General features: G+C 36.0%; 1 protein-coding gene across 1 annotated transcript in view; it reads right to left on the bottom strand.

Annotated features, from left to right (window-relative positions):
• The window catches only part of DLG2 (discs large MAGUK scaffold protein 2), a 2,300,776-nt gene extending 2,282,969 nt beyond the window's left edge, over positions 1 to 17,807 (bottom strand). Inside the window, exon 1 of the mRNA XM_075548681.1 lies at positions 17,142 to 17,807. Coding sequence (XP_075404796.1) covers positions 17,142 to 17,160 — 19 coding nt within the window. The 5' untranslated portion in view covers positions 17,161 to 17,807. The remainder of the gene's footprint in view (positions 1 to 17,141) is intronic.

A 17,807-nucleotide genomic window follows, 5' to 3' on the forward strand; every position in this document is an offset into this window, starting at 1 on the left:
GGTCTGTTGTTGTTTTTTGTTTTTTTGTTTTTTTTTTTTGATAACTTAGCTAAATGATGGTGTAGCAAGGTTTTAAATCTTTTTTTTTTAACCCTTCGGAAGGATTCTAGCTGAGACCTTCTGACTCCAGTCCTGATTCTCCTGTACTGTCCCACTGACTGCATTTACTTCTTTATAAAGGCCACCACACTAGCACAGGGAAAAGAATGCTGGACTAACTTCCAGTCCTATTTTTAAACTAGGTTTGTCATCTTGCACAAATCATTTCATTTCTGTGGTTGTTCATATAAATTACGTGAAATTCATATACATCATCTTGTGATGATGGAGAAAAATGTGAAGTAAGTTTTTATTAGAGTATTAAATACCATTTAGAAAGGAAAATTGAAGTTCAGAATGATCTTATGATTTTTCACAAGGTCACTTAATGACATCATGATAAGAAGGCATGCAAACATAAGAGATTAGCACTTTGAGATTAATTTCTTGCTCTGACTAAATGCTACCATGTCTTTTCCTCCCACTCCAGAAGATAACAGGTTTTGTACTTCATTGTCTCAGGGGAGATATGTATCAGGAATGAACACAAGAAGGATTTCCAAGTTATTGCAGTTTAGCTTTCCAAAAGCTTAAGACAACTTAAAATCACAGGAGTGAGAGATTCTTAAGAAGGATTTTTTTATCGCCCTTCTTCAGTCTAGGAAAATATTTTCTCAGTTGAGGAAAAGAGAGAGAAGTTTTTGGATTCCAGAGCAATGAGGATACTAGAAGCAATGGCTGGAAATTAGCAAGACCCCAGGGAGGACTGTGATCAGAATTCATCTAGGGGAAAAAAAAAAAAAACAGAAATTTTGCAGGACAGCAGCGGGGAGAAGCCAATGTCTTTGAAGCATCAATTTGCTTCCAGATCAAAAACAACTGTGCAGACCCACTAATTCATGTCTTAAAGGTAAGCTACTGTATTTGGATGACCAGTGATAGAGTACATCCCATTCCAGACTGAACATTATTAGCATACCCCCATGTGAATAGCAGAATTCACAAAAAGGATTGGGGGATTTCATTTATCATTCTGCAACTAAGAGGCAAAAATAATATTAAGTTATAGAAAATAAAGGAATGTTTCTTACATATTCGTTTTTTTAAGACCGAGAGTCCAGTTCAATGAATGATCTCCATGACTAGGCTTTTTCTATGATATCGTTCCTATCTGTGATGATAAGTACTACAGATTGAATTGTGTTCCTAAAAGCTATGTGTTCTAAATCCTATGGTTATAATCCTATATTGAACTGGGTTATATTTGAATGCTAGTGAGAGAGGATTAGAACAATTTGTATTTTGAGTCAATCTTTTTGAGATATGGAGCCCTGTGATATATTGGGGGTACTAACGAAAACACATAAGACAAAAAAAAGGTTCATGATGACTGTATGTACAAGACTGTACTATTTATAAACCAATTTTTACATGGACTATATATATTTATTTTTGGTCACAATAACTATATTGGGGGATTTTACTACATATTATAGTGTTTGTAGGTAAGAAACTTAAAGCTAAATCTATTGATTTCTTTTAGATAACTTAGCTAACAGTCACCAATTCAAAATCAATAGCCACTCTGTGGGAGAAAGATGAGGCTTTCTACTCTCATGAAGAATTAATCTATTCTACCCTGTCCTGTAGAGTTGCTATGGTGGCAGTGTGTTTGGTCTGGGTTGGGATATAAAAGAGTTTACACAAGTAAATGGGTCAGCGGTATCAGAAGAGAGATGCCAAGCCACAGGAATATGACCTTGGAGCAGAAGCTCAGAGACGAGGACCTTCCTCCTCCAGAGCTGTCAGGAAAAGAAAGCCTTCCCGAGGGTTTACACTCTGAATTCAGACTCCCAGCCGCTGATGAAAGGTGAATTCTAGTACAGTAGCACTAGATAACTAACTCAATGATAGTGGGTATTGTTTAAGGCAAGAAAGTAATGAACTGAAACAGCGACTTACCCAAGTAGTCTAGTACAGTTTTACTTGTCTTTTATATTTCATCTTAAAGGTCAAATCTCCAGAAATCTCCCTCCCAGATGGGGTGAGGTATTCTTTATGTCACGAGACACTTTGTATTAACTTCAACACCAAGCATCAAAATTGCCCATTTTTACATCTGTCTCCTTCAGTTATTCTAAGTATCAGAAAGGCCATGACTGAATATTATTTGCCATTGCAAAACATGAAGCTAGCAAAGCACCTGGCACATGGCAGGAACTCATTAAGCCTGCTTATCACCCATGAGGGATTTAATTAAAATACAGCCTAACAAGTTCACTCCAAAATGGTCTCACCAACACTCCCATAATTAAGATGGCATAATTCTCCCAAAGGGGAGCCCCTACAGAAGCCGAGAATCTTATCCAAATTAAGTTAGGCACCCCATAGCTAGCATGATGCCACTAAAGAAAATGAGATTTATTCATTTATATTCCTAGTATTTTCTACTTTACAATATATTAGCCCTCTTTCTCTTAAATCCCAAAATAAATGGGGTCAGAAAAATTGTTTCATAATGTATGTGATTTGGCCATAATACTTGAAATATCCTTGAGAACTTACTAAAAATTGAACCCTTGCAGAAAGCTTACTAGTTGGAATTTAGAATGACTGAGTGGACAGAAGATACTGGGTGAAACTCATGATCCTTTGCTGACAAAGCAACCTACATTGAGGATACAGCACCCTCGTGTCTTGACTGCTGAAGAAAAAGGAATTGTAGCTAAGGAAAAGGTCTCCTTTACCTAATTAAAATTTTTAAATGTTATGCATCTCAGCCTTATACTGTAAAAATAGTTTATAAATACTGACATGATAACAGGGTAAGAAAGAAGAACATATTTTGCTTAAAGGGCATTAAGTTTATGTTAATGGTGGTAGAATAATTTGGAAAAGAGTATCAGTAATGGTTGCACAACATGAAGAGTATAACCAATAGCAATGAATTATACTTGTTGAATTAGAGAACATTTTATTGTGTATATTTTTGCCACCATTGAAAAAAGTTAAGTACACTGATAAAAATAAGTACAAATAACAAGAAAATGTGTAAAATTGTTTGTGGTAATGACTGTACAACTCTTCTTGATATGATTGAACTATTGAATTGTATATGTGAAGTGCCAGTAGCTGTTTAAAAAGAATGAAGAATATATCAAGAAAGCATATATTAAGAAAACATATATTGCAGTTTAGTGAATATGAGAGCAAACCAAAGTAACACTACAAATTCATACAGACATTAATTAAACAAAAGTATATAAAATGTGAAGTTTTCATGAGTGGTCAGCTTAGATAAAACTATTAGTCTCTCCTTGCTGGAAAGATGGGAAATTGAAGTCACCTAGAAATAACTAGTCCAAAAGCCTAATGTACCCTGTGAACATCAGTTCCACAATAGAGAAACCAGAAGAGCTCGAATATGCTCAACTACCATTGCCAACTCCTCTGAAAGGGACCACATTAGGAGATCCTGATAGAGTAAGAAAACATGTAACAAAACTCAAAATCATGAAAAAGATCAGGTTTACTTGTCAGGTAGAAATGTCTGGAACCAAAGAAGCACACCAGCCTCTGCGATCACGAGGTACCAAAGGGACCAGGTATAAGGCATTATGCAAATATATATATAGATAGATAGATAGATATAGATATATATAGATATATAGATATATATAGATATACATACATACATACACACACCATAGTGAATGAAGGGGGAAGTGAAGAGTGGAGACCCAAAGCCCATTTGTTGGCCACTGGAGATCCCCTCACAGAGGGGTTTAGGAGAGGAGATGGGTCAGTCAGGGTGCGATGTAGTACTGATGAAGAACACAGCTTTCCCCCAGATTCTGGATGCTTCCTCCCCCCAACTACCATGATCCGAATTCTAACTTGCAGGACTGGATAGGGCAGAGGTTGTACACTGGTGCATATGGGAGCTGGAGGCACAGGGAATCCAGGGTGGATAATACCTTCAGGACCAAGGGTGTGAGGGGCGATACTGGGAGAGTAGAGGGTTAGTGGGTTGGAAAGGGGGAACTGATTACAAGGATCCACATGTGACCTCCTCCCTGGGAGATGGACGGCAGAGAAGGGGGGGAAGGGAGACTCCGGATAGAGCAAGATATGACAAAATAACAATCTATAAATTATCAAGGGCTCATGAGGGAAGGGGGAGCGGGGAGGGAGGGGTAGAAAAAAAAGAGGACCTGATGCAAAGGGCTTAAGTGGAGAGCAAATGCTTTGAAAATGATTAGGGCAAAGAATGTACGGATGTGCCTTATACAATTGATGTATGGATTGTGATAGGAGTTGTATGAGCCCCTAATAAAATGTAAAAAAAAATGATGATGGAAATGTATGTACAAATATGCTTGAAACAATTGATGTATGAAATGTTATCAGGTGTAAGAGCCCCAAATAAAATGATTTAAAAAAAAGAAATGTCTGGAACCCTTGAAATTATGGCCCTTATTCACCCTTCAGGTCTAGAAATAAACACTCCAGGGCTCAATCTTCAACACAGCAATAGATAGGTCTACAAAGGGAACAGTGGAGCCCCGGTGGTGTAGTGGTTAAGAGATGACCTGTGATCTGTATGGTGTGTAGTTCAAAAACACCAGCATCTCCTCGAGAGAAAGAATAGGCTTTCTACTCCCATAAACAGTTATGTTCTTGGAAACCCTATGAGTCAGCATTGACTCAATGGTAGTGAGTCATAAAGTGAACAATAACACTAAGGTACACATACCATTTGAGTCAACCATTTAAAAACCAAAAAGGCAGCATTTCCCCAAGGACAAAGCTCAACAGGATTAGGAAAGAAGGAAGAATGGAAACAGGAAATACAGAAAGTGATGTTACATTGAGAAGGTGGCAATCAATGACACGAACCAAAATGTTGGTCTGTTCTGTACACCTTAACTCAATTTGCAATAAGTTTAAAAATAAAATCATTTTCCACAATGTATTCTGTGCCCTATGATTAGGACTACTTCAAAATGGAAGTTTTAACATCTTTGAGGGATGTTCCACAGGAAACAAGAAGTCTAACCGGTCAAGGTCAGGGTATATGGTAGATGGAATAAGGTTTCCCAATGAAAATCTCAAAAGACATGGCTTGGCACCATCAAAGAATGAGCAAGTATATTGTCTTAAAAAAAGAAGAAAGAAAGAGAATTCCTTGGTACAATTTTCCTGGTATTTTTTCTCACCAGTGTATTTTTCCATATTCTTAAAATTTCTTCTTAATAAGACCCTGTGGTTGTCCTGTGCCCTTTGAAAAAATCTGTAGTCAATATAGTCTCCCCAGTCATCATAACCTTCTGTGCTGCTCTCTGCCTTGAACTGAACTGACACAGTTTGGGAAGCCACTGTTTTGACTGGACCGTTTTCTGAAAGCACTCTAATGAGACTAAGACAAAGTGTCTTACTGAGAGAATTTGTCTGTAGTTATCCACTGATCTCAAAGACATGATCAGACATGTCTGATCAGGAACAAATTCATGCATGTATGAAATGGAACCCTCTCACTAATTTTTCTAGAATAGTGAGAGATTGTTTGACTGATGAATTTATTGGGGAAAATACAAATGAACGACAATTCAATATGTTAAAATCCAGTGTTTGGGGTACATCTTCCTTACTGATTAAGATTCTTCTATCTAAAGCAGCAATCAATAATATCAGTTCCATCATGAATGAAACAGTAGAGTAGCTTCCCAAATAATTAGTATTTCTCACATTATGGTATCAAGTCATTAGCATATATCATTTGTACATTTTATGATACATAAGAGCTATAAAATAAATTCAATTAAATCCATTCAGTGTTATGTCTATTGCTTGCCTCAGAGAATATTCCTAATCAGTATCTAAAATCAAAAATCATTCTACAATTTCTATGGAAGGATGTGTCCCTCTATGTCTCTTGGATTAGTATTTTCCAAATACCAAGAGTCCATAGCTCCATTATTTCCAATAGATGTCTCAATAGAGGTCAAGTTGAACCCTTTGAGGGCATCTTAAAGTTGGAAACAAAAATTTTTAGTAAATTATTTTTTTCTTACAAACTTGAGAAATTTTAAAATTAATTTTTTCCCATGCTACTCAGAAATTTTAGTGCTTCTTTTCAGTTTTGTTAGGTGGGAAAAATAAGTAAGGTTTTATGAAATAGAAAAGGCATTGAAAACTAATTAAAACTTAGTAAAAGGTACCCCAAATGAGGGGGGAAATCTTAAAGGGCACAGGACAACTACAGACACTTATTAGGAAGTAATTTAAAGAAAGTTAAAAAAAATGTACTGGTGAGAAAAATGCCAGACATATTGCACCAAGAAATTCAGGTACATATGATCCTCTCTGGAGTAATTTTTTTAATCAAAAATTTAAGAAAAGATAGGGGAGGTGAGAGGCAATAGGGAGCTAGTAACAATGAGTACATCTTGGATGTGTTGGACATGCTGTCAGAAGAGACCAGTCCTTGGAGAAAAATATCAAAATTAATAAAGTGAATGGGCAGGGCAGATGGATTGACACAGTAGCTGCAGAACTTCTTACTTTGAACTATTTAATTGCATAATATGTGGATTATATGCCCAAAATTGATTTAAATAAAAGAATATAAGAAAAGATAGCTACTTCTTCAATGCAATAACACTTTGTTCTATTAAATTGGCATTCCCTGATGCTCACCTTCCTGACAGGATCGCTGAAGACAAAGTGGGTGCATAAGCAAATATGGTAAAGAAAGCTGATGGTGTCCAGCTATCAAAAGATAGAGCATCAGGGGTCTTAAAGCTTGAAGATAAACAAGCAGCCATCAGGCTGAGAAAAAACAAAGTCCACATGGAAGAAGCACACCAGCCTGTGGGATCACGAGGTGTAGATAAGATCAGCTTTCAGGCATCAAAGAACAAAAGAGTCATATCAATGTGAGTTAGGGTGAGTGTGGCGTGGAGACTCAAAGTCCATCTATAGCCAACTGGACATCCCCTTACATAAGGGTTGCAGGGAGGAGATGAGCCAGTCAGGGTGCAGTATAGCACCAATGAAATATACAACTTTCCTCTAGTTCTTTAATGCTTCCTCCTCCCCCCCCCTCCCACTGTCATGATCTCAATTCTACCTTACAAATCCAGCTAGACCAGAGGATGTACACTGGTAAAGATCAGAGCTGGAAACACAGGGAATACAAGACAGATAAACACCTCAGGACCAATAACCAGAGTACAGATACTAAGAGGGTAAGGGGAAGGTGGGGGAGAAAGGGAACCGATTACAATGTTCTACATATAACCCCCACAACAGAAAAGTGGGTAAAGGGAAACATCAGGCAGTATAAGACATGAAAAAATAATAATAGTTTATAAATTATCAAGGGTTCATGAGGGATGGTGGGGGAGGGAAGGGAAAAAATGAGGAGCTGATACCCAAGGTTCAAGTGGAAAGAAAATGTTTTGAGAATGATGGCAACAAATGTACAAATGTGCTTGACACAATGGATGGATGTATGGATTGTGATGAGTTGTACAAGACCCCAATAAAATGATATTTTCAAATGTAATGAAAAGGAGGACATGCCAAGAATTTAAGCCACAACGTATAGGAAATATAAAAAGAAGAAAATTTTACATGAAGAAGGAATAAACAGAATGCAGTGAAATATTCTTGGTTAGTTGCAAGAGGCACAAATTATATGATGAAATCACATGCAAAACAATATACATGACATATATGTATGAAATGAAGTGAACATATGGTATTGTTACAGCTAACACCTGTTTATAAGGGCCCCTTAGTCTGGTATACTAAAAAAAATGTGGTATATAATAAAACCCAAAGAGAAGACTCTATTACTGACTACTTAGACACTTCTGTGATTTACATGCACTTCATGACTATAGATATGAATTCAGTCTATTCATCTTACAACTGCTAAAGGTCTTAGCTGTCTTTCTATCCTAGAACTTTCTCACCCAAGTCTCACTAAGGCAAAAAAGTGGGAGGAGAAACCATGCCTAAACCACTAGGCCTAGTTTTTGGTTTTTGTTTTTTTAGGTTATTTAGTATTTTAATTGAGAGGGTTTTTTTGTCATTTTATTGTGGGCTTGTACAATGCTTATCACAATCGAAACATCCATTGTGTCAAGCACATTTGTACATTTGTTGCCATCATCATTCTCAAAAAGCTTAGTTTTGAAATATAATCTATAGCTGATCTAGCCATGTGAGCTGTGAGCAGGACTGTAGCCATTTTGCCTGGAATCAGCCATATTAAAGTATAATCAACATTGTTATACATTTATCACTCTATTTCAACTGTTTCCAAGGGTTCAAAAAGGAGTTTGGAAAGTTAATTACTATTTGAATCCTGCTTAGAGTCTAACTGACTCTTTCAACTTTCTCAAACATTATATAGGATTGATAAGGAATAGTCTGTTGGAAAATACATGGCAAGATAATAAATTATACAATCCTTCTGTTATGTACTATATTTTTTTTCTACAGTAGAACCCCAGACTTTGACAATAATCCATTCTAGAAGGAATGTTGACCTGCAATGCAGCTGAGTTCTGAATCAATTTTTTCCCATAAGAAACAACTGAAAATGGATTAATCTGTTCTCAACCACTAAGTTTTTAGCCTAACCTTTCCTGTACTTTGCCTTTTTATACAAAACATTACACAGAAATTTCAAAGTAAAGATGTTTGGAGTTAAATAATATACTTTAAATATGAAATACAACATTTTTTAAAGTTTTAACTGGTATGGCCCATATCTTGAGAAGGATGAGAATCTGGATCTGCAGACACAGATGTGGAGAGGAGGTGTGGAGAGTCATTGTTTGGAAGGGGAATCCCCGTCCATAAAATCAACTGGGAGGTTCTTTTCAGTTTTTTCCTTCTTTGTCCTTTTTCACTAGGACCTGGCTGGCTTTCTCTCTTTCTTTTATTTTTTTCTGGCTTTCTCTTAAAACACAATCTATCCAATGTGGTCTGCTGTTGGCGTTTCTCTAACTGTTTTCTAAAAGGGTTTACTAAATTATCAACAATATTGATAACATGGTAAACCAGTTCCTTATCATGATGATTCTTTTCAAAAAAAAACTTTCTTAGGACCCATATTTTTTCATCTAAAACAGTACAAAAAGCCACTAAAAATAGAAAATTATAGCAAAACAATTGGAACATAATTGCACAAGGTTTCAACAATGCATACTAGAAAGCCACTTCCGAGTGACCAAAACACAAACTGCTTTTGTTTACAAAAATCACGTTAGTCTGTTCGGTTTCTGATGTTTTGTTTGAGCTCCAATGCAAAATTTTCTCGACATTTCGTGTCAAAGTCCGATGATGATGATGATGTGGTCAAGTACTATGGTTCTATTGTACTTACTCTGTCTTGTGGCTCTTTGAAGCCTGCCATGTATTTTAAGAATTATAGTCACCTGGGTGTGATACGTGACTAATTGTGTACAAGTCATCTTGAAGTTGGGATAATTCAAGCACCCATGAAACAGCTTAGTTCTGTAGGATACGCCTTTGGCTACTACATCTTAGTTCTGTAGGATACTCCTCTTACTGGAAGTTTTTCTCTTTCTCTATTCCACTGGGAGTGGTTATTAATTAGGCTCATCACTCCTTGGCAGAGGCTTAATATTGAGGATGAGAGGCAACATACACATGGTTAAAAACATCTTAAGTACAATTCAATCAATAATCTTAAATTACAGGTTACTTGAATATTTTGTATACAACATACAAGATCGGAAATAGTCTGGTTCAGGCAACACTGAATATCAGAAAGAACAGTGGACCAAGGGCAAAGAAACATTTTAGTCCCAGCCACACAACAAAATTTACATAGCAGCTAAAGAGTAAAGAATTGTATACTTTTATAGAAGATGGTCTTTGATATTATCTGTATTTCCACCACTTACTAGTTGTGAGACCTTGTAGAAGAGCAGAAGAAAGGAACGTACATTTTCTGAACACATACTCCATGTGAGCCACTCCAGTAGGTATTATCTGAGTTGTCTAGTTCTGCTATAACAGAGATGCCACGAGTGGCTTTAACAAACAGAAATATATAACAGTTTAGCAGATCAGATGTCTGTATCCTCGATGCTGGCCCTAGATTTGTGGTTCTCAACCTTCCTAGTGCCGCAACCCTTTAATACAATTCCTCATGTTGTGGTGACACCCCGCCAACCATAAAATTATTTTTGTTGCTACTTCATAACTATAAGTTTGCAACTGTTATGAATCAGGCGACCCCTATGAAAGGGTCGTTTGACCCCCAAAAGGGTCGTTACCCACAGGTTGAAAACCACTGCCCTAGATGAAAGCTTGCTTTCTCTTCGAGCTATGAGCAAGGTTGCTGTCTCTGAGCTCCTGATCCTAGGTAGTGTTTATTTATGTGGCTTGGTAGCTCTCTTCCCACATCTCTACCCTACTCGCTTTTATATCTAATTAATCTTATGTCTCAAGAAAATTGACTCAAAATATACCCTATACTAATCTGGCCTCATCAACATAACAAAAATCCCTTATTTTAACTATTCCAAATGGAATTGTAACTACAGGATATATAATATATACTTGGTGGACAGATGAGGCATGACTCAATTCCTAACAGGTATATTATATACATTTATATTATTTTAATTCTCTCAATACTGCAACGAGTTGGTTATCATTATAATTTTTCAAGTAAGAAAACTTATATCTAAAGTTTTTAAGTAAATTTCCAGTAATAGCACAGGTAAAATTCATGTATTTGTCTTATTCATTCACTCACACATTAAATTGTAGTCTCTTTGAACTTAAATTATCTTCTAAATAAAGCAAGGATAAAAATACCTACTTTGCCAATTTGTCCTTAGGAAAATTGGAAATATATACAAAGTACATACTAGTGTCTTATAGTTCCCTTTCTCTTTCTTGGGATAAGTCATTTAGCTAATCTCTTCAGCCATGCCCATTCCTCATTCATCCCTCTGGCCCTCTTCCTCAGAGATATATATACATATGACACTTTTATGAGTGTACAGTCAATCAAAACCAAAAGCATAATAAACTCTGCAAATTTAGGAAGCAAAAAATATATAAACTTTATGGATGTGTCTAAGATACATGGATATTTCCTTTCTTAGTGTTCTAATTATATGCTATCATTCAACTTCCTTTAATATAATACAATACCAAAATATGTAATAATGGCATTTTACCTATCAGGAGTAAAAGACAAAGAAAAAAACTAAAAACTCAAAGAAGAAACTAGTTTATAGGACCAACAGACTATATGAATCTGAGCCTCATCTCCCCGTCAACCAGAAGAACTAGGTGGTTTAGCTATCAGCTCTTCCAATCAGTGCCATAATAGATGGTCCCTGATGGGAAAGGAGAATATGGAACCTAATTCAAATTCTTGAAAGGTCCACAATTGAGACTAAAGGAACACTTAAGACTAAAGGAGCCTCAGAAACTGTTGCCCTGAGATATTCTTTAAACCATGAACAGAAAATATCCCAGGTCACCTTTTAGCTAAGAAAAAAACTGGTCAATAAAATAAAGAACATCATCCATGAACACAATGTTGCTTTAAAAAAATCATCTGTGTAGGGCTGAACAGTCCACAATTACTCCAAGCACTCAAAACAAATACAAGAGGATAATGAGCAAGGAAACTAGATTATTAGAAATAGAAGTCAGAATAAAAACAATGAGAATGTTGACAATTCTTAAAAATGTAATCAAGGTTACTAGACACTTTACGTAGAAATTGTTAAATGATAAGCTAATTTTCTGTGGAAACTTTCACCAATAACATGAAAAAGTTTTGTTTATCAAAACAATAATGTCATGCAACTTCCAATACATAGTAAAATAAAATTTAAAAATAGCTTATACACATGCTATTATAGTGCTGAGAACAATTGCAAATAAAAACAAATTTAAAGGAAAGTTTCATATGTTGTTTAAGTGAATAATGGCAGGTAAACTTTTATACCAGTTTTAAAGTAGCTCAAAAGATCACTAAGTAAGCAATAAAAATGAGCACAAAAATGAAATGAACATTTATCTCAAAGTATTAGAAGTATTTATTTCTTACGCATTTTGTGACAATAAGGAGAATGAGGGGGGGAAAGTTTAAAAAGAAAATTGCATTTCGCTGAAAAATCCTGCTAAAGTATTTTCTTTTTAAAACAACATTTTGTTGAAATACTAGAGAAAGACTCAACCATCATTAAGTTTTATTTCTTTACATTAATCTAACATGCAATTAGATCAAGTCATTTCAAGAAGTCTTGTGAAATAACCCTTACAATATGCCATGATCTTATATCATATGAGAGAATGTTATTATTAGTTTCCTGAATTGGCCCTACATTTTCACAAATTAAAATAAATAAAAAATATCCTAAAGGTTCCATTCAAAACAAATCACATAAATGTTAGGTGAAGAGTGGGGGTGGGGTTAGATGCAGGGTGGGGATCACTTATAGAGAAACAAAAGAATCTTATGTTAATAAAACCAAAAGCTGTAAAAATGTGAAGCGATTGAATTGGAAGTAGCAAGTAATCTCATAAATAAAAACAGCAGTGAAAATGGTTTCAGCTTATGTAGAAGCACTCAAGAATAGCTCCTAAAAACGGACTTTCCAAGATCTCACACATATTTCCATTTCCACCAAGATATCACACATATTTCCATTTCCCACCATGGTTGCATGTTACCAACCATGGATACTGACAAAATCCAAACCCAACCCACTGCTGTAGCGTCTACTCTGAGTCCCAGGGACTCTACAGGACACAGTAGGACTACCCCACAGCTTCCAAAGCTGTAAAACTTGATGGAAGCAGACTGTCAGCTTTCTCTCAAGGCATGGCTAGGGTCTGAATCAGACCCTTTGGTTGATAACTAAGTCCTTGAGGGCTCCTTGAATATTAATAACAATACATTAAATATGCACCAAAATAAAATTTATCATGAGACTTTTATAATTTAAAATATATATACTCAAGATTGATAAGCATTGAAAGTATATTCCATCTTATCTGCCACTTGTAACAATGGAAAGAAAAAGGGTCAAGATGACAGAGGATTCTACAGAATAGATTTTAGCTGTACTTTATAATCTGTCACCTTGTTACACTGTGGTGGCTTGTGTGTTACTATAATTGTACAGGTCAAGCCAAAGGTATCCAGCAGGATCATTCATAGTAAATAGGTTTTAACAGAGCTCCCAAACTAATGCACACTAGAAGTGTCTGATAATCTACTTCCTAGAATTAGCTAATAAAAACACCATGGATCCCAATAGAATACTGTCCAATATAATGGTGCAAGATAAGCCCCCTGGGTTGGAGAGTGCTCAAAATACACAGTGACCACAGAAATGAACTCAAGGGATGAATTACTGATGTGATCAGTGGGATTACTTATGCTCCAGTGGGACGGTTGCCTGTGTTGTTATAAAATGATAATGAGTCCCCTAATCATACATAATCCATGGACAAGTGAATGGATTCTGGGCTCCCATTTAATTCTAGCCCCAATCTAAGAATAGTTAGTTCTCATGACATGGCCCAGCTTGATACACCTTCAGGAAGAAATCACTGAAATATGGGTGCTATAGCAAAGTGTGGCGAAGAAAACAGATGGTACCCAGTCATCAATAAGAGCACATGGAATCTTAAAGGCTTGTATTCCAGCAAGCATCCATCTAAGTGAGATGTCAACTAAATTCACATGAAAAAAAGCACACCAGTCGATGTGATCCAAAGATGACAAAGAACAAAAGTCAAATACAATTGAGGGAAATGTATCAGAGCTTAAATTGGGAACACACAATTTGTAGAAGGCTATGGAGGACAGTGGGAGCCAAAATCCATTTACAAAGTACCTATGCAGATTAAGCCTCTGGCAGATCCCCTTTCACCAGTCAAGGGACATGAATTTGTTCTAGGTTTAAATATTTCCCACTTGGTTTTTTTTCCCACTTGTTTCTTGACAGAGTGTTCTAATTTATTTTAATACTGCCAGTTGTCTTTTCCTTCCTCTTGTTTATGTGGGGAGGCACTTTGGTATTTTTCCCAGTATATGAAGCACAGAAGGGACAGCCGTATAGAGAAAATAATATGACAGCTCAGGAATAAAGGCGGGGGGTGAGGGGAATTGAGGAGCAAATGGTCAATATGGGAGTGGGGAGGATGCACTGGAACTGATTGAGGTGATATATATAAAACTCTTTAAATATGAATGAGCTATGAAAGTGTACGATATGTGAATTTTATCTCAATAAAACTATTCTTTTAAAAAAGGACTCAGGCATACCAACAATTATAACAAAGGCACAGGATGGGTAATGTTTCATTATGTTGTAATGGGGTCCTCATGTGTCAGAGCTGACTCAATGGCAAGTAACAACAAAAAATACTTAAAATATTTGTTATAGAAACAGTAAAAATAGTAAGTTTAACCAATTAGAGAATATAATGCACCTGTAATAACTAAAGGAGGCACTGGTGTCATAATGATTATGCACTGGACTTCAATCCAAAAGGTTAGCAGTTCGAAACCCCCAGCTACACCTTGGGATAAAGATGGGGCTTTCTACTCTCAAAAAGAGTTACAGCCTCAGAAATTCACGGGGTAGATCTAACCTGCTCTGTAGGGTCACAATAAATTGGCATCAATTCAGTGACCGTGAGGTTGGTTCAGCTTTTGTTAATAACTACGATGTGAGAAAGCTTGAAGATGTTTGTGGAAAAAATGGAAATCAAATATAATGGATTTTTTCCATGAACTTTTTAAAGTCCCTTCATATAAGTATATCTTAATACTAATTGTTTTAATACATTGAAAATAATATAAAACTTTCAGGAAAGTTCATTTCAGAAAATAAATTACACAGTGCATATACTTTAATATAATCAAAACATATTTGTTTTACTAATTAGAACTTGTTGATTTACTAAAAAAATTGATCATTACAATAAATGTATTGTTAAAGAGGAGAGAAGGAAGAAAAGGAGGGGCAGAGGGAAAGGTAAGGAACAAGGGGAAAAGAATAAAAAAGGAAGGATATGGGGCTGGAATACATATTAAATTATTTATCATAAACTAAAATTTTCAGTAACAGAAATTCCGAAACAGTGCATTTAAAGATAAAGGCTTTTTAAAAGCACAGAGATTAAAAACCTTAAGTTTACATTGGTGAAGGGAGACAGCAGACAGTGTACGATATGAAAATAATAATAATTTATCAAGAGTACATGACGGTGAGAAGGTGGGGGAGGAGGGAAAAAAGAGGAGCTGATACCAAAGGCTCAAGTAGAAAAAGTGTTTTGTCAATGATGATGTCAACATATGTACAAATGTGTTTGATACAATTGATGTATGGATTATTATGAGAGCTGTAAGAGACCTCAATAAAATGATTTTAAAAAACAACAACCTTAACTTCACTCTTTTCAGTAAGTTATACCTAGACCATCAATTGCCCTTCCTCCTCCTCCTTCCCGTTAATCTTTCTATCCCTTTCTCTGTCTTCACCTTTCCGTTCTTCTCTCTCCCCCTTTCTTCCCCTCCTTTATTCTCTCTAAAACACAGACGCACACTGAAAAATACATACAATGTAGTTGTTTCAAATATTTGCCCAAATAAGGCAGTCCAAAAGAGATTTTGTCCATAGAACTAAAATTGATTAGAATTTAAAGACAGAGGAAACTAAGTCAAAGATCCATATTGCTTATTGGATATATGCTAAAAAATAAACTGTGTCCAGTTTACACAAGTGTGCCTCCAAGATTTTATAAAAGCTACCTCTCTCAATGATATTATCAGGTTGAGGGGGCAGGGTGAAGGTGGGTTTGGGGGTAACTGGGAATCACCATCTTAAATCCCAGTCTGCAAAGGGACAGTTCAAAGTATTGCCAAGTTTTTATATATCATTTTCCCATGCTGCAGATATGAACTTGAATGAACATCTCACCTTGGATTACAATATTTCTCATGGTGTCTTCCAAAACTATAGATTAGTTTTAGATCCCAGCAACTCCCATAACTGGCCAACATTTAGAGCTATATGCTAGCCCAGGATAACAGAGTTCAAGGGTGTTCAAATAAATTTTGATTAAAAGTTCTTGAGAAAAGTCTTTAAGGTTGACATGATCTTCTATGCCATTAAAAATAATAAAAAGGAAGAAGAAGAGGAGGAGGATAAGAAGAAGGGGGAGAAAAGAACTGCTTTTACTAAGAATATTAGGAATAAAGTTAGCCTGGGGTAGGCTCGGGCTTACTTAACTCTCCAAGGTTGGATGTATAATAGACCATACTTCTGAAACCCACTGGATCTAGATCAATTCCAGGTTATAAAAGTGGGGATGTAGGGGTGAAGAGGAGCTAGATGTTTGCCTTATTTGAGGAATTTACCAAGTGTGTTATTAGATAATATATGCATCTAGAAAAACACAACAGTGCCAAAAGTTGTGCTTTATTACAAATGTGAACATTTACACTAAAGAAAATATTAAATTTAGTTTCATTTTTCTAATCAAAAGACAAATTGTAAATCTCCAAGTGTGTTCAGTGTAAACTTTGCTATTTTTCTACAACTATGTGATTATCTTGATAAGTATTAAATCCATGCAGAAGAGCTCCACTGTTCAGGTTTGTTGATGTTTGTGTTGTTTTATTTTGTTTTTTAAGATTGATTAAAAGTAACCTTCAACAATCTAAGGTAACAAGCTATAGAAAATTCCAAAAATGTGGCACCAAATAGATTCCTATTATAAAGCATGATGTAGACTATTTGGTTTGTGAAATAACCAATGTCTATAATTAACTGTAATGCTGTTATTAATTCCCACCAAATTGACTCCAGATTAAACACGGGAGTCCCACTTCATCTTACTTTAGCAAAATAATATTACTGAATGAAGTACCACTGGCTAAAGTTATTACCATAGCTATTTCCCCCAAATAAAAATGTATCATCAAATGGAAAACAGTGTAAATGACAACTTTCAGAACCCAACATTTAAAAAGGAGAAACAAGCATTATATAGGAAGCCTCATCGCCCACCTTTCTTCTTGACTGGCATTGTTGGGTCTTTCCACAGCCACAGGAGTCCAGAAAGCTTTTCAGGTCTCAGCTTGATCCAACTGGATTTCGGCCAAGAGCCGGGTAACTGTTGCAAAACACCTCACAGTTCAGTTTTGGAATCCAGACGTGGAGTCTTCTATTTCACACAAAGAAATACTGATGTATTTTTCCCCCACTGCTACACATTTGACACCACCCAGCGAGTTTAGAGAAAAATAACTTTTGAGTTTTTCAAGTATTTCAATTTTCATAAAATATTTATTCTGGTTTTAAAAACTGAGAAAAGTTTTGTCGACATAGAAAATGTTATTAAAACTCCTTCGGCAGCAACATTTTCGAAGTTCAATGACTAAGTTCAATTAAGGCACAAGCCAAAATTTGGACGGATGTTTCAGTCTACACATGATCAATTTCACAGATGAACCAGTTGATGATAAAGAGCCTCAATTCTTCGTGGAGAAATTTAAACGGGTCCGCCTCCCCAAAAAAACATAATTACACTTCAAATCAACCGCCTTGACCCTGGTGTCTAAGTCAGGTGAGTTTGAGCAGTTCTCTGGGGGCAGCACACAGCCTTGGAAGGCCCCTTTTCCATTTACTGGACCAGAAGTTCCGAATCTCACGCCCTCAGATGGACGGGATCCA

The sequence above is a fragment of the Tenrec ecaudatus genome, chromosome 4 (genome assembly GCF_050624435.1).
Source record: "Tenrec ecaudatus isolate mTenEca1 chromosome 4, mTenEca1.hap1, whole genome shotgun sequence".
Taxonomy (NCBI): domain Eukaryota; kingdom Metazoa; phylum Chordata; class Mammalia; order Afrosoricida; family Tenrecidae; genus Tenrec; species Tenrec ecaudatus.